Below are 22,879 nucleotides of genomic sequence, written 5' to 3' on the forward strand. Positions count from 1 at the left end.
CTTATTATTGGTACACGTCCAATTAAAATAAACAATTTTTTTTTTAATCTTCTGTATAAAGGTATACAACGCATTGCAGAATTTACTTGTTTTAAACTCGAAAACAACAATACAATAATATAATATATTTTAGTTGAATTCTGAAAAAATTCTCTTTCAATAATATGTTTCGATCGGTCTTCAGCGCGTAGGTACGTGCGTCGTGCACGCACCGGCTAAATATAAAAGATTGGGAAATAATCCAAACTTGAAATTTGCAAAACCGAAAATCATCAAACGAGTCGTCTGCAGACGCCGGTCCACACTCGCACATAAATTCGAGTACAATTAGAGGAGGGATGAGTCGTTAAACCGTCAGCGGATATAATATGATGCGATGGATACGCGGTGTTCGCAGACGAAAAATTTCGAGCCGCGCTCGTAACGCGCATCATATAGGTGGTACCTACCCATAAAAAACCCCACGGTCGCGATCGGATAACCGATAAGACGTATCGTCGTCGTCGATCTATCGGATTCGATGGATCGCGGAAAAATTGCGAATTCGTCGAGAGCCGCGCGCGACTTACACTGCAGCTAGGTAGGTATATACCTATATAATATTATAATACCGCACACACGCGTAATACAATAAGGCGCTTTCCGCGGTGGGAGTCGGCCGAGAGTAGGAGTGGCGGTGAGTGAGCCGGGGGGGGGGCAGCGTGCGAGTGACGGAGACGGAGACGGAGCGTGTGAGAGTGAGGGAGAGAGGAGAGTGGGAGAGACCGATGACCACGCGAGCACGCCGCGCGCGGACGGGGCAACAACAGCAGCCGGAGCGGCAGCAACCGCGGCGGCGTCGGCTGTACATAGCAGTAGGGTCGTCGAGTGAACACGACACGGACGAGCGCGACGCCCGGGGGACCTCCACATCGATATATCATTGAACCGGCGGCACGGTCAGTAGTCATCGCGAGTTGACGACGAGTAGTGCTCGTCGAATGCCCGACTATAAAAGTATATACAACACAACCGCGGTCGACAGTAATAATAATTAGATATTTTTTTTATTTCGCGCAGATTCAAACACTAGAGCGTCCTAGTCCAAGTCTACGCGCGAATATTGTAATATAGTGTCCGAGGACCAGTGAAAGCGGTCCGCACGGTGCGTACAACGGCCATATATCGCGTCGCCGATCGTGAATTTTATTTTTGACATTTTGAAATTTTTTCGTTTGGTCGTTTTGGATCTCCGACCGCGGACGTAGCACAGACGACCGTCGCGCGCGTGCGCCAAGGCGCCAAAGTCTTTTTTTTTAAAAAAAAAAAAAGAAAATCGTCTTTCACCCTCGCCGAAACTCTCTTTCGTTTGCCGAACAACGCGTCCTGTGTTTAGTTTTTCGCGGCAACAACTATAGGAGAGGACGACGGTTCCTGTCGTTTCGGATTTCGTTCCCATCTCACCGCGGCCACAGTCAAACGAGTAAGTACCCGCACACATTTTATATCGACGCGATCCGAAAATATGTTTTTACTCGTAGAGATCTCCGTGTATTATGGTGTCGTCACGTTATTATCAATATATAATATTGGTGTTTAGTAGGTATTTACCATTTGGTATATACTACCTATATACTATTATGTTTGTGATATGGTCTGTACGGATTTCGAGCGAAATCGAAACCGATCGCAATATAATATTATACGACGTACATATTATACTAGTTTTCAGACGAGTTTTACGTAACGACTGTGTGGCGCAAAAGTTGTTGTTTCGAACGTATATTATAGAAAGGCGCGCGCAATGTTTTTTTTCCCCGTACGTGAAATATGAAAGTGAATTTACACGTGTACACGGTATATATACGTAAGCGCCGCCCGACAAGCAACGCGGTCGCTCATCTTGCACACGACTTTTTCCTGCAACCTCCGGGCCCTCGGAAACGTACATGTCGTATAATATTATAATGACATTTATATGTAGGACCTAATCAGCCTGCCGAGGTATATACGCGGGATCTGTGCTGATAAATTATGTTTTGACGTTTTACGAGAATCGTTTTTTGGCTCTTAGTGAATAAATACGCGTATTGAACCTGTATAGGGATTTCGAAAATCATCGAGACACAGTGATAAACGTTATTTGAATTTTGAAGGGATGTCAAGATGGCGTAAAATCGGTAAACCATACTCCGAACATATTGTTGATCCAATATGTAATAGTGGAGCTATAAATTCACTAAGTTCAAACCATCGTAATCCTTAAAATTTTAGCAAAAGTACGGAAAACCACGTCGGGTGATGGATAATTGTTTTTGCTGTTAGTATACAACACATTAATGACCAGTGATAGTAATAATACCATAAGATAAACATCGAAAATATTAAATAACTTACTCCGGCGTCCGGTGTGTGTGCCAATATATATAGGTATTAGGTACCTATAGACTGTTATACGCGTCGACAAAACCATTCGGAAGAAAGTAAACATGGTGGGCGAACAAGGAAATAATAATGTGTACGGGAGAAATATACAGTGTGGGAGAAAATGTATCAACGGTCATTGTGGTCGGACAAAGCGGAGAAATCATATTTGTATTTGGTAAAAAAATAATAAATAATAATATTTCGTAACGACTACTAAAAACGATAATGCCACGAGTGCCGCTCAATAAAAAAAGAATAATGACAACTGAAAACGTCGCCACCGCGTGTGGAACCATCGCCGCTGCAGTTTGTCATTAATTTCAGTTACGCACGTTTAAGTCTAATCTCTCGACGATATAATATATAACAATATTGTTGTATTATTATAATGAACCTATATGTACACAATTCGGCGTGGTCGCCAGCCGTTGGTTCGTTTTCAGTTTGAAACATTTAAGGACTTCGCTGTTTTACCTACTGTGATTATTCATCACCGCGGTAAAACGCGGAAAAAACTGGTTCTGGGACGATTCGCTGGCGAGTCTCTGCAGGGTTCGCCACTTCGAGCTACGACGTAGTCGGCAACAGAATTTTCCGGACCAGAATATAGCATTGATAATAGTGACCATCAAAACTGGCACTCGGATCTTTTGTCGGTGGGTCGAATTTCACGTGACTCGTATTATACACGCGTACGACAATTATAACATTTGCATATTATGCCATATATATATATACACACACGTAGCATATATATAGGTTTACTTCAAACACACGAAAACGGCCGGTGAAAACGTCTTATCGGGAAATTCGCATATTGTGTATACGTTCGTGTTCGGTAGGTATATCGAAATCGGATCGGACACAAATTTAATTATCTCCACCGAACTGCAGTTGTTGTTGCTTTAATGCGCGTTTAAGCCACCGTCGCGCACCGAGGGGAAAGTATAAAACGGAATTGTAATGATAATAATAATAATATAAACGAAGGTTTTAGGTGAACACATTATATTAGTATATCGTTCGAATTTACTACACGCGCGAACGTCGTTTCCTCGAACAAAAAAACAAACGAGTAGAAAAAAAGCAAATAGTTCATTTTATGCATTATAGGTACCTATACCTACCTACCTATATATTTCTATGTACAAAATAAAATGCGGATCGTACATAATCACCGTCGCGTCGTAGTTTTAACGGTTGATCGGCGTCATTCGCGGTCATCCGCATTGAGTCGCACACCGTATTACGCACAAATATATATTATATATTGCATTATTATTATCATTATAATTTCGGGCTTATGTAAAAAAGCGAACGGCGTCGGTAGCGGGCGCGTTATGAAATCGCTGCAAGAGCATAGGTAGATACAATTTAAAAAAAAAACCGTTCGTTCTACGTCGCCGTGTCCGAAAATGTCGCAACTCTCGATGCAGGAAGTCCCCGCGTGGAAGTGTGTGCAAAATATTATTATATTTTAGGTCCGTAATAACGGACGGGGGGTAAGGTTTCTCGAGGGAGGGGAGCCCTGGTGAGCGATCACGACGACGACCGTTCACCTTGATCCAAATAATGTAATCGGACTGCAGTGGACATATTAATATAGAGGTAGGTACACACAGGCATTCTTTGAAATTGCCGTGCGCTACCGATTTCGCAATGGAATTGGTGTAGTGTCCGACGAATTATTGTGCGATAATTGTTTGGTCGCCGGTTATTGAAGTATATGGTATATATACACGCGTCATTATTGTGTCTGAGAAATAATCGAAAAATAATATATAATATCCATTTATATATATATATATATAATGCCCATGTCTATATAAATTATTATCGATATGTCTATATACATTAAAAATATACGCATGTACCGGGCCAACTGCAGTTTTGACACACCATGTAAAATCCATTACCATTATTATTATACTTTTAAAGCTATGGAATATTATACATGTAATTTACGTTTGCAGCCGCGCAAGATCATTATGCTCGTTGCGGTTATTGTATATCGTATATAATACATATAATAAAAAATACATGCGCGTTCATAATAATATTAAACTGTATTGTAGGATTGTGGATACTGTGCAAAACGGATATCCACGGTTAGCGTGCAATATTTTTAAATTTTTTTTCTAAAAAAATTTTTTGAAATTAGTTTCTTATACTTCGTTTGGCTTATTACAACTCTCGATTACAAAACGGCAGAACCGTGTTCCGTCCCTGGCACTGTCCTCGGAAACTGATGTAAAAATCACACACGAAAAATACATTATAATATGTATATGTATCATACTATATAGCTTTTATACTGTCAAATCAAAATAATTATAATATTATAATATAGCAATCCCGACGAACGCTTAAAATATTATTACCGTCGACGTCAGACTACGTGACAGCGGCGGATGTAATGATTATGCGATTACACAATGCGATTATTATTATTATCATTATTGCCATTGTATAATATTATGATATATATCAGTGCACGCAGTCGTCGCTTGGACTTAACGAGAGCGGCCCCGGCCCGTTACCTACACACGCACAATTATCTATGTATATATATATATATACATCAAATATTTATATATATACATATAAATATATATATATATATATTTGTCGCGAAGGATTGTCGACTGCATAGAGCCGAACGCTGTCGTAATTTACAACCCAAATACCTAGCCAACCTTAGACCGCTGCCGCCGCGGATAAATACCGAATATCCTCCCGGCGGTCACTCGAGTGTTACGCCGCCAAAACCAAAGGTTAGTTTGTCTAGCGCATTTACCCGGATCGACAGCGGAGTTATGTGATCTGTTGCTGCTACGGGGGCCGTATGTATCAATCCCGCGCGAGTCGTAAACGCCGAAAACGGAGTAATACAGTGACGTATAATATTATAATATACCTACCTACGGTGTGGTAGTATGTAATACATTGTCGAATAATATTATAATATATCTTACCTTGGGTTGTGATCACCGTTACAACTTACAACCCAAACTATTGAATATATATTTGAATCCCTACATAAACTCGTTGCACTGCGCTACACGTTTTAAACTGCAGCAAGACAAACTCAAACTACTTTTGTATGATTTTTTCACGTTTCCGGAAATTTTTCAATTATTCTTACATATCTATTTATACGGTTCACTCCTTACTTAACATAACATTTCCATCGTAACACATGACGGGTATAGTCTGTGTTAAGAGCAAGAATATAAAACTTTTATTTTGAATCTATTTTTCAGCATTTCGTTATTTTTCTATTGCGTTATTAAACACAGTTTTGAAATGGCATTTGTCATATTTTATAGAGCATTAAAATCAGCGCTCTAATTATTATATAGCGTTATATTATTATTACATCGTGATGTCCGTGGCACGCGCCGTGTTAAAACTGCAGACAACGCAGTGAACCTTTTAAAATGTATTTTGTCACGTTACTCTGTTAATTGTTTAAAGGTACTATTTTTCACATTGCACATACTATCTACTTAAAATTTAAAACTACTGGGTGAGTACAATCGTTTTAATGGTAATTCATTGAAATAAAACAAAAATGTAAGTTAACGTGCAAGTGCTTACCACTAAGAACAGTATGGATACTGCTTCAAATTTAAATATTTGATATATTAAGTAGAAAGTTCAGGGTTTACCGACAATTTATATAAGTGATGACTTATGAGGGTGACGTCAATAAGGTCGATACACAGATGTTGAATTACTGTTTTTTTTTTCGTATAGTAAACATTAACAAATTTACACTTTATAATTTTTGAATAACGAGCTGTGTTCAATACAATCACATTTTATAATATTATTAATTATAATATATTAATATGTAGTCTGGATGGGTCAAGCGTAGATCTTCGGTGCAACACTTACTCTGAATTTATCGCCAATAATTATAATACACCGTGGTGGTGTAATCTACTTATTATGCAAAATCCACCGTGTCGTGAGCTTTGGCGAGGATATAATATATACAGTGGACAAAAAAGTTGTTTGCGCCACCGCCGACGTCGCGGGTGTGGGTTTAAGGTACGGTTTAACAACAATGTGTGTCAACCGCGATGGTGTCCAGCGGCGGCGGCGGTGGTTTCTAACAATAACAAATAATAATAATAATAACATTGTACACTGGTGGACCTGTATTACTTCATAATAATGTTATTTGTATTGTTATTTTCACTCTTGTGACCGCGCCAGAGACAGCCCGCAGTGCAGTCGCGCAGGTTACGGGTCGGCGGCTGTTATGCACACAGACGGATATCGGCGCGGATGTCGAACGATGCAATCGTTTTTTATGTTTTTTTTTTAAATTTTTTAATACAAATAATATTTTTTATGACGAAACTAATATTATATAGTGGTTGGCAACCAACCACTCGATCATTATTCTCATTTCTCACAATATCAAACACAAAAAAAATCAAAATTATAATTATTTACTGCAGCTATACTATATTGTTATATTATACATTGTAATATTTACATCGAACTTCAGACAATAATAGTTAGTGTACGATCAAATATTACACGGCCCGTTACACAGCGATAGATTTTTTTTTATCTTGATTTGCAGTCTACAAACATAATATAATAAGCCAACTGGATTTCGGGATTTTTTTTTTTTACTTATTTTACTTTTTGATACATTTTTTTTTTTGACCGTCAATCATTATTTATAAAACTATACTCGGAAGACGAACAATCTTCTGAGAATTGAGATGAGTATTCGTATGCTATCATAGAGTGTACACCGCGATACACCGCTACAGAGTTTTAGTTTTCCGTTCCGCTCGTCCAAAACTCCAAACTTTTAATTGCTCATAAATAATTCATTATTAAGACCCAATTATTATTCTCAACGTTCAATATTGATATCTGAAACGTTAGAATTGTTTAAAAACTTTTATACTTGTATATAAAAAAAGTGAATAGTTTAAAAATTGTACAGACAAAAAGCAAAACAATTCTGTCATACTAATAATATTATATTGGAGAAAAAAAACCCGAAATCGAATTTACTACAAATTCCGTGACCGTCTACGGATAATCGTTGGTTCGTGATAAAAGCAAAATATGTATCACTATATATGGTATAATAAACACTTTGTTTACCTATATATTTTGTTATGCCGTCTCAACCCAATACGACAAATGGGGTTTTCGCGGATCAAATCGTTCACATCATAGTACCAATTTTTTCGGACCGATCATTAATATATAGGTCTGTATGATAATATGTAACAGCCGAGCGTAAAACAATAATAAATAATTATGGTTGTTCGAAAAATCATATTTTTTACGGGTAGAGGTACTTTCTAATACAATTTATAAAAAAATTATATACTATTATCTGACGCCAGACAACTGGTTCTGCGGCCGTTTCCAACAGACTATAATCATCGCGTTAAATAATAACCAGCTGACGGTCAAATGCACATATGATATGCGTACATTTTGTTTTCCTATGCTCATGTTTATAATATTAGCGCATCATTACGATTTTCGTTTTCTTCCGAACTGTCATCGTTTGGCGCATAAACAACATTCTACCTATTGTGTTGGCGAATTTAATATACTACAAAAAACGCATTGTGATGTGTCGCATATACGTCATATCTCACGTTTATTAAAAGTTATAAAAACATCCATTGATAATAGGCATACCTAGTCATAAATATATTTTAATATAATACGCATACGTATGCATGATCCATATAGATACTGTTGTAGTGTTGTGTAACGTTGTAAGGGTCAGTGTTGTATCGGCATTTTCGGTCGAGGGGAACGGTTTATTATTTTTTTATTTTCCCTGTTCGTTTACGTCCGTTTAACCTCGCCGACGAAAGCCGAACAATGTACTGCAATACAACGACGGGTGCCCCGCAGTTGTGTACAACAATAATATTGTGTGCGAACTCGCCCGGTAGCTTGTGTACCGATATAATTACCGGGCAATTAATAGCCGTATCTTGCGTAAGAATGGCTGTAGGTACATTGTATATAGATACGCGCGTTGTGCGAAAGGTCTGTGGCCACCTTGTCCTTGTAGGAAACGACCTTAGGCCGGCGCGACTGCTGCCAGGAGCTATATGGCGTTTCACGGTTCATAATACGATATCCTTTGTATTGTCTGCCGAGGAGCGGAATATTAACAACAGCGATAATATAATGATACAGTAATAATATTGCATTTCGCGGATAGATTTGTGTTGTACGCAAAGCGAAAATGGACCGCCGACCTCGCGGCCCATGAGACGCGTATGGTACCCCCACGTCGGACCACTAAACACGATAATATATTATACATATAGGTACTATCGAGCCTAAATGCGTCTACTGTACGTATACAACATATAAACTTTCAGCTGCAGTTACATCAACAATATACGACGGATATTCGGCTTGTCCTGCGAATCGACTCGACTGTGTCGGATTTCGTCACACTGGTCGTCGTCCACCTGAATTTGTGATTTTCGTGAGCTTTCCTCCATAACGTGTATGCGTGCTGTACTCGCAGATAATAAGTCTTTGTGATTACCTACCTGGGATTACTAAATAGAACGAATATTATTGTAAGTATGCAACGTATATTGTACAAGTTGCAGTTAATAAAATAATTATATCCTGAATATTCTGCAGTGATGGTATGTGCAATGTGCATAGTAATATATATAATATGCAGTTGGGACCGTAAAAAATTAAGCGCGCGCACAACGTTTCGACTATGACCGCCGCCACCGTGCGTGTACAGTAGAAGAAAACCATAAATATATTATAATATTATATACGATGACAAATGACAATGAGTCCGTCGGACCGCAGAAACAAAATGACGAATTTGACATATTATTATCGATTATATTTATATCGATTCCACCCCGTTTGGGCTAGCTGCGAATTTATTGTTTCATTTTGTTTATCGATATTAATGAGTTTATTTATAATAACATAATCCATTATATTGCTAAATTATAATATTATGCTATAAGACGGTCATTAGGTATTATTGGATGAAAAAAAATCACTAGTGCGGTCGCTATAGATAACACCACCGGATATCATATTATTGTTGCGTATAATTACAACTAGCACTCTTTCATATTTCGCTACATATTTTCCATCTGCGAAATAGAGACTTGTACACGGTGGCGTCGCAGTGAGAGATCGCAGACGCTTGCGGACGAGAACTGAAATATACTAACATTCGACGAGATAATATGCGATGAGTGTCTGATTATAATGCTCATTGTCTTGATTGTATTATATTCACACGCATTTTAAGGTTTTACAGACAGATTTCAGTCCCCGCGCGCGTGGCTTTCACCTCGGCCACCGCCGGAACGCCGCGCGACGCGAGAAACGCAAAACTGCACTTGTGCATATTATTTATACTAAACATCCAAAGTCCAACGAAGCGATTCGATAGGAGCATTTTACGTATTGCGTAATAATATTATAACGTTCGTGAACCGTTCTGGCTGCAGGCGCGACGCGCAAAATATTATCATCTCCAACAACAGTGCGCGATCCTCGTCGAAAACGATATAGTATTATAATAATAGTATAGTATACAATATAATATTATTTTACTTATTAATTTACTCAATCGTATACCTAGTGATCAAAACGAACGTGCATCAATAATAATAATTATTATTATGTTTACCGTACAGCACTTGCACGAGTTGAAAGGCGTTTTTCACCGCGAACTATGCACATATAATATTATATAGATCACTATAATAATATTATATTATATGTATAGACTAAAATGGTGCCGGTTATGCGCTTTCTCGCGGGACACTGGACACCCTGTACAAGCGACAAACTGTACATGCGTCCGCGGTGCATGGTACCTATATGTTGTACACATTTATGGTCGCGAATCGTACCGCGCGTGCGTATACGCTGTAGAGAACGTGCAGTGATATAATAATATCGACTGCAGTGGTGACGACACATAATAGAGGTATATATACAGTTTCAACCATGCGGATTTCGATTTCAACCGCTATACTTATACTATGATATTTTCTCTTTAAAGTGATAAAAAAAAAAAAACAATCACCAATCAAATAATGAAGTGTCGTCTGAACTTTGAAACTGGAATAAACTGTATTCCAGTTTTCATTACCGGTTGCCGTTTCAGTTTGTTTTTTTTCGATTATCAACAAATCCAGTTTTGAGTATTTGCTGCGTATGCGAATTTCTACGTTCGTCGAAATCTCCGTTTCGCCGTAAAAATTGCGCGCCACAACGTTCTCATTGCGCATGACGACGACGAGTCTTCTTCCCCTGTTGGTTCCTATACACTACAGAATCTGTACGAAAAGTGATCGATTGCTGATGATCGATTGTTGATGGCTCTTTGCAAGATTCTACACTCGTTCTTCTGGACTAGACGAGAGCTTTGCAGATGACCGAAGCCGCCAAACAAAGAGAGAACAATATTATTACACACGATTGAATATTATAAGAGTACAGGTGTACAGGTGATTGTTGGTACTTTTCAAAGTCTTAACTTAGTCGGTAAATATGGTCGTAGGTCCTATAGAACGGCTGATATATATTTGGGAGATGGTATTTAATTTGCTACATCAAAATCTGAATTTATGACCGAGCAGTTATATACGTTATACGTAAAATAGTTATACGTAAAACAGTTGATGCAGCTAAAACCGTGTTTCCGTGCCACGTGTTCGATCGTCACAACTCGCGAACTCTTATGATAAACACGTTCTTCATAATATTAACTCGGGGGCCGGGGCTGGCTGTAGCCCCAGACTTCAGCGGGGCGGTGAGACTATACAATGAAACGGCTTGCTGCTGCAGCTACATTATATTATAATATAATTTATTCGCCGCAGAGAGAAAAACGAACGACTTGCATCAGAAGGACAAGAGAAAAAAATAATAGGTATATTATGTAAACGCGCATAAACACGCGTGTATATATACGTCTTATAACAATATCCGGACACGACGAGACCGACCGGTTTGCTGCGATGGTTTTCAGATATTATAACAATGTCCGAGAAGCGCGTCTCGGGCAGTTCTGCACGGCGGTCGATATGGGGGTGACGGGTTTTCCACCGTGGGTTTTTCCTCGCTAGCGGACGCCCCCGAAACCGATGACAATAACGCATATATAGTGTATATAATATTATATTATATTAACAACGGCCGTCGTCGTCTAAGAAGAAATTTTACTATCACCGGCGTGGGTCAAATTATAGTTACGAAATCGGAAGTGCCACGCACATTTCTCTATTCGCGGTATGATGACTGCAGCGTCGTGTGTACATACACATATGTGTTGTGTGTATACCTATATGTATATCGCGGTGCGGCGGGACGACCTTGAAGGCGATCGTGATGGTCAAAAGCGTGTGTGCCCTCCAGACAGCTATAACGCTGCTGCTATAATACGATATTATGTTATTGTATTATTATATAGCGGCTAGAAAGTAAAAACGTCGACAACTATATATACGTTTCTCGCGTATAGGTATAAGCGCGCGTCGAGCCGGGCGAAGGCGTCGATGGCGCGAGAGAGTGAAAGCAACAGGTGGACGGCGGCGGACGAAAAAAACGCACGCGCCACATTATTATATTACGGTCATGATTGTTGTGATTATTCGTGTGTACGACTGATATAATAATAATAATAATAATAATAATAATATAATTATAATATCGCGTCTTATATATACATATATATATATATATATATGCCACCTATTATAGGTTTATACACGAAAATACATATTATTATAATATACTGGCTCGGTGTAATGCTGCAGCTGTAGTTGTAAATCGTATTGTGTATAAATTATATCAACACAAAGATAAAGTTGACGACACGGAGTTTGTGTAATACGGTTTTCGAATTCGTGAGCCGCTGGTGGTGGTGTGTGAGTGCAGTGTCGGCGTAAAGGGCGTCGCCGCAACGTGTTGAAGTGTAATACGTGAGTTGTTACTATACGCGTATTCGTGTCTCGCCACCGCTTTTCGAGCCTTTCTGTGCGGCGGTACGCTATTATACTATTATTATTATTGTTGTTGTTGGTGGTGTTTTATATCATAAACCTCACCTATACGGCTAAACATAGTATACACTCAATCAGTCGGAAAAACAATTATTTTTTTTGTCCTGCCCCCACGATTTTTCGTTCATTTTCGTCAATTTCTCTTCGTAGTCCGTCCAAATTCAATCGCCACGCCGTATCGATACGATTAGATTATGGAGAGAGATCGTTTATCCGTATCACACGTGCAGTCTGCGGATTGAAATTATATCGCATTATTATCCAATCGTATACGATAGCGGCGTTATATCTATAGGAAATATCTATATAGAGGTACAAAAAAAAATTTAACAATGTCATTTCAACATCGTTTTTTTGTATGCCACGTGATCTGCAGCAATGCGCACTCGACGCTGACAGAGATTCATACTGCGGTGTCCATACTCCATAACATATGATATTATGATATTATTACATAAATTATTATTGGTAGTAGGTCCTATTCAATTTCCCGAAAAAAATAAAACGTTTTACTTTTTACATATTATAACGTATTGTATTCGTACCTCGAATTGACGCAGCATGTATGGAAAAAAATCGCTAAGATACCTAGGTATATTGATGATTGTATAGGACTTATATAATACTATTGTACTGCACTTACGCGTCATACATAATACTTCGATAAATTTTTATTTAAATGAAAATAATCAAAACAACTTCTATAGATACTTTTATGCTTCTATTTAACTCATATGGATCTATTTGCGTGGTGTAATATGACTAATATTTCTAAAGATAATATTCCATCTTATTTAAAAGCTTACTCAACTCGTGCATTTTTTCAGGGTACTTTTATGAATGAACATAATTTTAAAACTTTTTTTACTACAACAATTATTTAATTTTTTAATAACATTATGTTATTATAAAATTGTACATATTAATTTGCCTACCATAAAAATTATTATATTTAGTATAGGTACTATACTATACTATAGCAGTATAGCATTTAGTTCTAATGAAAAATTATGATATTATCTATGCTTCACAGCCTGGAGTTTTAATGATATTCCTATAATATTTTTTAAAATTTATATATTATGGTAAATTGAAGGCTCTTTTAGCTATATTTTATTAAATAAAAAAAATTACATTCAAATATTTATATTATATCATGAAGTTTAGGGTTGCTGACTTTCCAATTTATTGATTAACTTATAATATTATATAGGTATAGGTATATAGTCTAATTAATAACAAACAACTGTCGTTGTCACAATATGTATGTAACGATGTTATAATAGTGTAAAATTCAATTTTCTCAATTTTAAAATGAACATTGGTCGTATACTATATTATGTACCAATGATAATATTATAAGTCGATTATACAGCGATTGATAATATACGTCGCAATACTTGCATTTTAATATAATAATAATTGACGAGCGAATCACCTCGCCGGCGATTCCTTGACCAATTTGATAATATATTTAAACGTTAAGCAACACATAACAACACGTATTCATAATAGCTGGTACCTGCATTATATATATATTATGTATATAGGTAATCGTTGGTAGTACTCACGCACTGGCCGTTAATCGTTATTTTTTTGTTCATTTATTCGCCTCGTTCGTGATGATAATAGCGGCTACATCACGAGAGGATTTCTTGCGGTTCGACTATTGCCAATAAGACGCGTTTATTTTTTTTTTATTTATTGACACAATAATAATGGATATAAACTAATTAGTATAGAGTTTTAAAAAAAAATTCAAACATATATTTATATTATTATAATTTATCGAATTTCGTACGTAGCCAATGCAATATTATATTATATACGTATCTACACCGCAAACTACACTTAAAAAAAAACACACACACACAAACTTTCACGTTTTACACAACCTACAGTAGAGATATAATAATAATATAATAAAAGTAAAACTCTGCGATCCATTTTTGTGTAAGAATAAACCGACTGATTTAATTAGAAAGTTTAAGTGGGTAATGCGCAATATATATACCTATATGCGATTTGAATATTATTACATTTTTCACCAATTTTTAAATTAATTAATACGTCGATTCTGATCGTCATCGAGTCACAAAATCGAGTCGCAAAAATTTAATAAAATAATAAACTCAATTGTAAAATACTAAAATCACGACGAAACCTGCCGTAGTTGTCGATGGTGGCTACAATAATAGATTGGCATGATACGTAGAATTTGTTCGTCATTTGTTTTTGGACGTTTAGTTAATTTTCATTGTAATGTACGATTCACAATATAATAATTTTATAACGATATATTTAAACAATACTTTTGTGTTCGCGTAAAATGGCATGTCTAAAATTTTCTTACGTCGAGACGAAAAATCAAATGTAGCGTTTGCGGTCAAACGGTGAGAGATTTTCATTGTTTGGAATATAAATCACTATAAATTGAAAATCATTTTTTATTTTTGATAAACACGACCAATCAGTCGGTAATAATATTTTCACCATTTGCTAACGAAACACATTTTCCCATCTGTTGCAGTAGTAATTTTTGCTGGTCCATAATACCTATATATAATATACACATGTATATAATATATAAGTAGCGTAGATCTACAACACTATTGTTACTGCTAATGAAATCATTTATCGTCTGAAAACGTATACAATGAGACCGGAGGTGATTAAGTAATTTATAAATTACTATTCATAAATATATATAAAGGGAGAAAAATTGTAATTGGGGCTCACGGACACCGGGACGCCGCCTATAGTTAATGTGTACGATAAAGTCTGAAATGGAAATCGAACCACCTTTTGTGTGCTCCGACGATCGAACGGTTTCGCAAAAAACTCATAGAAAACTAGTTCATCGTAGTATTATTATTATATTATCTATATATTTGCGGAGTATTAATATAATAACCGCACCGTTGTCGTTTTTACGGTGCAGGCTTTCGTCTGGAATGAGAGACGACGCACAAGAACCCCACGCCAATGAAGGTCTATAATCCGTATACATATTGTGGCGATCATGTGTATACAGGGTGTCCACAGTGTTTGTTCTCGTACACTCACTCGTGCATCGTCGAATTACCTACTTAACATTACACTTTTCTATAGATTATAACATATACCAGCTACTATCTATTATACTGTAGTCATGTCTAAAGTTTTAGCATTTTTTCCATACAGTATATGATTAGCTCTATACAAATCGCGGGCTATGTAAATTTTTAAGAAACGCGAAAACAACCATTTAAAATATTATGATTTTTAATTTGGAAAAGTGTTGGAGGACATCCTGCTCAAACAAAAAAAAGCATAAAAAAATTAAAAAATACAAAAAAACTTCGGACGTTGGAGGACCACAATAATGTAAAAAAAAATATTCGATTATAATATGATAATAATAATATATCATCATACAGCGGGCTGAAGTAGACTTCGTGCGGGCAAATCGCCCTGTACATGCGAACTTGCAGAATATATTACATAATATTATAATATCATATACATTATACATACTGCATATGCAGCGGGTATGCAATTTGTCGGCCGATGCTTCGTTGCACGGCGACGCGAAAACCATAATTTCGTCGTGTATAATATTATACATATACATATACATAGGTGTATTATAACTTATAAGTCGTGTCGTGTGTATATCGCGTGTGTCGTAGGTATACGTCGTACTATGTACAAACGTTTAAGTCGCCGTGCGCGGCTGCTGCAGCAACTGCAGACATCGGAGACATGATAGGTCGAGCGGACGGACGCACGGGATCCCGATAATAAAACGTGTTAAAAATGAAAAATACACGTCGGCGGGTTTGGACATCGTCCAAGAGAATAATATTATACAACGTCGGCAGATCGTCGTTTATAATATTATTATTGTATGGGTACGTTTTATACTGTACACGAACGGCGGTATTGGTTTTGCACTTTTGCGTTTTGGTGCCGTGCCAGCAGCAGCAGCAGCAGCGGCAGACTGACGACGGCGACGGATGTATACGAATACGAATACCGGAGTCGCTGCTGTACATTATTATTATTATTATTATTATTATATTATGTGTCTATACACATCACGCGGTCGTCGATTTTTGGCTACCGAATTCGTACACATAGTATTTCAATAATATAATAATATAATATTGTTAAATTATGATCGTAAAATAGGTCTCACGCCGCGGTCGTGAGTATCGCTGAGTTCGTTGAGCCTACCTTATGGAATCGCTGGCGACGAGCATGCGTACAAGTATTATTAGTATTAATATCAGCGTCTATGCCACAAATGTGACTTTTCGGCGATCGTGGTTGGATTCGGAAGCCCATTGAACAGTCAGAATACTTTTTTTCATTATTGTATCGCGGCGCATTGTGTGATGTGAATATGTGATGCGATGGACGATATCAACGCCGTATGACGACGCCCAGAGAAGAACAAACCGATCGTTTTTCTGTTAAAAACTTGAGGAAATTGTCGTTCAGGCATTACTGAACCGACGAAAAAAAATCGTGAGCGTAGGAGGTACCCATAAATAATTCTCCTAACGGGTCCTACGGACGGATATAACGGTGACGTATGTCTGCCACGCGTGTCACCAGATACTAGAAAATAATGGGTTTCAGTTTTGAAATGACAGATAATATTATGTGTTTATACGATCATTATAATTATATAGGTATTGAACTATGTTATCATTAGGTATTATAGCTATTACGTCACACAGATGGTGTGTGTGCCGTATGATAAAAATTGAAATAATTATACGCGCGCCCTTGAACGTGTATGCATTAATGTGTGAAGATCCTATATTATATGGCATGGTGTGTATTCGAAAAATTATGAAGTACCTACCCGATGCCTATATATTGTGTGTAATAATGTATAATGTATAAAGTGCCTATTATCTGTTCATTGTCCTTTACGAGTCATTGTTTCCATATCATCATATTATTATTATGTTTATCGAGCACACGCGCACAGAGTGGTAGCCGGTTTTAAAACGAAATCCGTATATATATTATAGGTATATACGCACATGACACTAAAAGCATATTTTAATTTGAAACGCTTTAATAATAATAACAACAGCCCGTTCTTATAATTACGGATTTTTCTTACAAGGCGAACGCTTTTCGAAACGTCTTTGCCGAGTGTTAGTAGTATTACCCATATAAGGTATAAGTACGCGGGACCGTAAAGGATTTCTGATCGTTTTACGTAGATAAATAATATTATAGTAATGCGCACATTTGGAACGCCACGGTTTCTTGTCGAAAACCGTACAGTAACAGTATTATTATAAAATTTCATAGTTGCACATCATTATTTATTACCGTTAACCGTTAGTGTATAATATTATACTTAATCAATATTCACCGACATTATGGTAAGTATATGGTATGGAATTGTCGTGACATATAAATTAAGAAAGAAAAATCATTGCCACAATATATATTGTGTTATCATAATAAAACATTATATACTGTAAGCATCGTAACATAATAATTATTATTGTTGTGTTGTGATATTTACAGTGATTCCAGTTATTGCATTTGCGAGATTTCCGAGTTTCTTAACCTTCATCGAAGTTTTAATAACTGTAATAGAAGTTAAGAATATATATTATATTTAATTCGAAGTTATAGTCTTCCTATCCCAGTCCCATTTTGTTTGCGAACCATGGTGATGCGCTTGAATGAACTTACATGCAGGTGTACGCATCTAACAAAATTATGCAAATTTACTTTAAAAAAATGTATAAATTCATAGGTTATAATATAAAGTGACAAAAAAAAAATCAAATCAAATCAACTGGCATAAAATATATGGAGAATAGTATTGCAGTTGATATTTTGAAGCAGTGAGGAATACTATAGCTAATAGTATTGCTACGAGCTTGATGGCCTTACCGATCTCCAGTCAAAATAATTGTTCTCCACTTTTTTTAAATGGGATTCTATTTTTATTATCCGTCTGGGACGAGTGTTATATTATAATATATTATAACAGAGTTGGTAACGTTTAGACGACGATGCGAATATTAGAAAGATTAGAAACTTATTGCGTATAGTGTACTAAACTGATATTTTCACGTGCTCTTGCTTCGGATCTAAAATATTATAATATTTATATAATACATAATGTTGTGACGGAAGATTCGTTGTTTACGTGGACATATCGTATCTGTCTTTGTATTGTAAACATTTCGTTTTATTCACGATCAAAGCATCGATTTTAAAATCTCAAACTTATGAAGAATCATTATTTTTAAAACCGTCAGACGTTTGCAGGTTATCATGTGTTTAAGATTTGAATTAATTCCCTTGACTGTCTTGACTTAATAATCTCGGTCTCCATGCATAATATAAATTCCATCGAATATGTACCACATCTGCAGATAATCCAAAAACTGCATAGCTTTATGCATAAAACACATCCGAACGTAACGATCACACCAACGGGCCACAGATCGGTCAATGTGTCGAACTAAAATACGTTTTTATCGACATCCGGAAAGCGAAAGTGTTCAACACTTCAACACATGAGTATAAAACATTATATTAATAATTACACCTATCGCGTCAGCAAGAAGAGAATATATCTATAATAATATAACGAATGGAAACGAATAAACATATATCCGCGTACAGTGCATGTGTGTGCACGAAGCGTGGAATATAATATATTCATCCATATTTATGATTGCGATTATATGCCTTGTTATACTTTTGTGTGTGTATGTGCGTGTGTGCGCGCACACCTTTACTATGATGGCCATAGGACGTACGTGAAACTCTTCTTCCGGTTATGATAATATACCTATGTTTTTACCACGTATGTTTTATATAATATATCATAAACAATACAGATTCGGACTCATATAATATGAAGACGCGGTAGTCGCATATTATACGTCGTTAAATTATACTCAAACCCGTCTAATTACACGCAGAAAAATTAGCGTTATCGTTCAGTTATAATGCTTAGGTATACTGCGCCACGCGATATGACTATATATACGCCGCCGTGTGTTATAATATTATTATTATAAAGTTAACTTCACGCGCCGATCGTCTTTAGGTATATGCCAAATAGTATAATATATATTATCATACACTTCCTTCCGTGTGACGTGCGCAGCAGCTGTAGCGAATCGTATCGCATATATATAGCTATATTATATACATATATACGCATATATACAATATAATTATAACGTTCAGCGGGTGTGTATGAGCGTGTAACACTCGCGTTTAGTCATATTATAATAATATTATATAACAGTATTTGGTTTGTAAATTTACAGCCTGGCGACGACAGCGGTGCCCATTTATCCCGGATGACCGGCGACTACGGAAGACGTCTGTAACGCACCCGCAACCCCAACACCCACTGCCGCGGGTCCGGCCTCGAATTGCCGCCATGGTAATACTATCGACATGGAGTTTCATCAGCATCACAGCGTTCGCGTCGCAAATATTCGCCAACACGGTAATTACTGCAAAAACAAGATATTATACATATTCATACTATATATATATTAGGTATATATTATATACTATATAGTCTTCGCATTATTAGACATTGCGGGGTTTAATATTTCGAGGATTGGTATAATATGATATTATTATTATATGATTGTATTTTATCATCCATTTATTATCATATTAGTATGAACCTACCTATATAGTCAAAACAAAAAGCTTCCGCACCATATTCTGCTGCAGAGGGGTTATCGGATATTGTGTCTCGGTTGACATTATTCAAATATTGGTGGGGTGGACTGTTATACCTATAGTTATCTATGAAATTTTATTTGGATTTTTAGATTTGTATACCTATGTAGCTTGACGGTGGTGATTTTCCTCATATTTGTAAATGACTGTTCGTCATTATAGGTTGCGATTAAAAATACGGATATCTGCATCTTGCACAAGTTATTACAAAATATTGTATTTATTTTATCAATTAGGTATCTGGTCGCAAGTTTAAATTTTTTAATACAAAAATATCTTACATTTGGGATTTACATATTGTTCTGTGTTATCGATACTTTAGAGTTAAATCATACACTTACGTTCAAACAGCACGGGGCCCGCGATCTACCGTAGGTAGATTGCCTACCTGATAATATACTGCTGCGAATCAGAATTTTTATTCCGGGCAACAGAAAAGTTAAGATACATTTTGAACACCATACACCATACACTGAATATTAAATAACGAATTGAACAAAGTTTGAGTCATATAGAATTGGTACATTTAACGGGCAACGAAGTGCCAGCGGGATCAGCTATAGTTATATTATATTATACGCGTGCGTAGTTGGTCACAGAGGGCGTCGCCGCGTCGGGCGTCTCCTTCATCCCCTTCTCCTCACCCCTCTACGTTTACAGGTTACATATTATTATAGGAAACGTTAATATTATTATATTAGTTATATCGTTTTACGTATATAATAATATTATAGAGTTGAAAAAAACTATTTTAAAAATTAGGCGATTTCGTAATATTGCTGACCTGAGTGACAATAATATAATATTATACGCGTGCGTAGTTGGTCACAGGGGGCGTCGCCGCGTCGGGCGTCTCCTTCAAACCTTCTTCTCATCCCTCTGCGTTAACAGGTTACATATTATTATTATAGGAAACGCGTATACACGAGATGTATGTGTATACGGATATAATAATATAATATACCAGTCGAACGAAAACGACAAACTATGGCTAGTTCGTATTACACAGAAATTGGTTCATATCGCGCCGCAGGTGTCTATAATACCTTTATAATATGTATAATATTAACATCGTAAAACAACGCTTTTTTTTACCATATCGTTATACCTATATACCGCCACCGCCTGCCGCGATATTAAGTGTGTGTGTGTTTTTTTACTCTTTTACCGCCGACAGCAGGCTTACAATACGCGTGCGCCGCCGGTCGGGTTTTTTTACGCAAGTGGCAATAGTGAACTACTTAGGCCACTTAGGGAATACGTGTATAGGTATACGCATGATAATAATATTATCGTTATATACACACGCGTGGCGGTAGGTACGTACTGCTACAATAATAATATATAAATTGTATAACGACGTAATCGCAACCGATTCGATCGAGATATTTTATTATTATACTCGTATATAATACATAATAATATTGTATATCATACATATGGGTATGATATATGAAATACACGACGTCAAAAACGAAACTGGGCCCGCCGCGTGTACCCGGTCGTTACAGCGGGGCGATTGCGTCAAACCCGGCACACATTATATAGTATACACCGTAATGTATATAATACGCGTACATATATATATCATATTGTGTACCTATATATATATATATAATAATATATTATACCTTTAGGTACACCTGCAGCGGTCGTGACTCGCGAGTTCGCAGTACATTATAATATTATATCGGCGAAAACGAAAAAAGAAACCAATTCCAATCTAATACAACAGCTAGGTGCCTATACAATAACAATATATCATTTTGTTATAATATTATATTATTATATATTGTAACACCCACGTCGTCGGTAGGTAAAATTATTGTGTTGCCAAACGTCCGCCCGCAAGTCTCGCGATCGGGACACGCGACGCGCGAACAATAATATTCGAAACGAAACGAAAAATTCCGACGTTGCGGTAAATCGTCGTCGAACGTTTTGTCACGATTGACGGCCTCCCGTGCCACCGCATTGACACCATCTCGGTCGATTGCTTTATTGTTTCAAGGATTGTGTGCGCACGCCAAGTTATCTCGTCATTCGATTGTAATGATTGTTGTACATAATATGGAGGTACCTATCGCAGTTTTTACCGGCGTTTACGATATCACAAAAATTATTTTCCAATTCGTTTCTCGTTATTGGCAATAGGTCGACTGGCGGCAGTACTAAAATCGACGTAATAATAGACTATACGTCAGCCGTTCAATATCTAATAAATAATAATTATTATTTATTGTTATTGTTTTAGATCGATTGGGGTTTATGTAAAATACGTAAGTACCTGTGTACACACCGATTGGCTTACGAAAACCAACCTACGTCGATCTACATAATAATATCATTATATTGATATACCATCACGGTGGTATTTCTCTCTAGCAAAAGTTAAATCTACTGAAAATAATGCTGATATATTTCAGGAGTTTTCCGCGTTTTTATTTAATTTACGTCGAATAATATAATTATATTATCAGCCTTAAATCACAATAACAATATAAATAGGTAATTAATGTGTAATAATATAACGTTTCAACCTTAAATTATGTTTGTTTTAATACAATTCTACACGGAAGATGATTTATGATAATTGAAGGCCTTGTTCGGTTACGATTCACGATTATTATCTATATAAAATTAAAATCCATAAAAGA

At 36.6% G+C, this 22,879-nt stretch overlaps 1 protein-coding gene across 2 annotated transcripts in view; it reads left to right on the forward strand.

The window, feature by feature from the left end:
* Window positions 1–845: 845 nt before the first annotated feature.
* The window catches only part of LOC132949474 (A disintegrin and metalloproteinase with thrombospondin motifs like), a 57,859-nt gene continuing 35,825 nt past the window's right edge, over window positions 846–22,879 (forward strand). For both annotated transcript variants that reach the window (XM_061020386.1, XM_061020385.1), the window contains exons 1-2: window positions 846–1,462; window positions 19,793–19,977. In XM_061020386.1, the coding sequence (XP_060876369.1) occupies window positions 19,909–19,977 (69 nt within the window). In that variant the 5' untranslated portion in view covers window positions 846–1,462; window positions 19,793–19,908. The remainder of the gene's footprint in view (window positions 1,463–19,792; window positions 19,978–22,879) is intronic.

This window comes from Metopolophium dirhodum, chromosome 7 (genome assembly GCF_019925205.1).
Source record: "Metopolophium dirhodum isolate CAU chromosome 7, ASM1992520v1, whole genome shotgun sequence".
NCBI classification, from domain to species: domain Eukaryota; kingdom Metazoa; phylum Arthropoda; class Insecta; order Hemiptera; family Aphididae; genus Metopolophium; species Metopolophium dirhodum.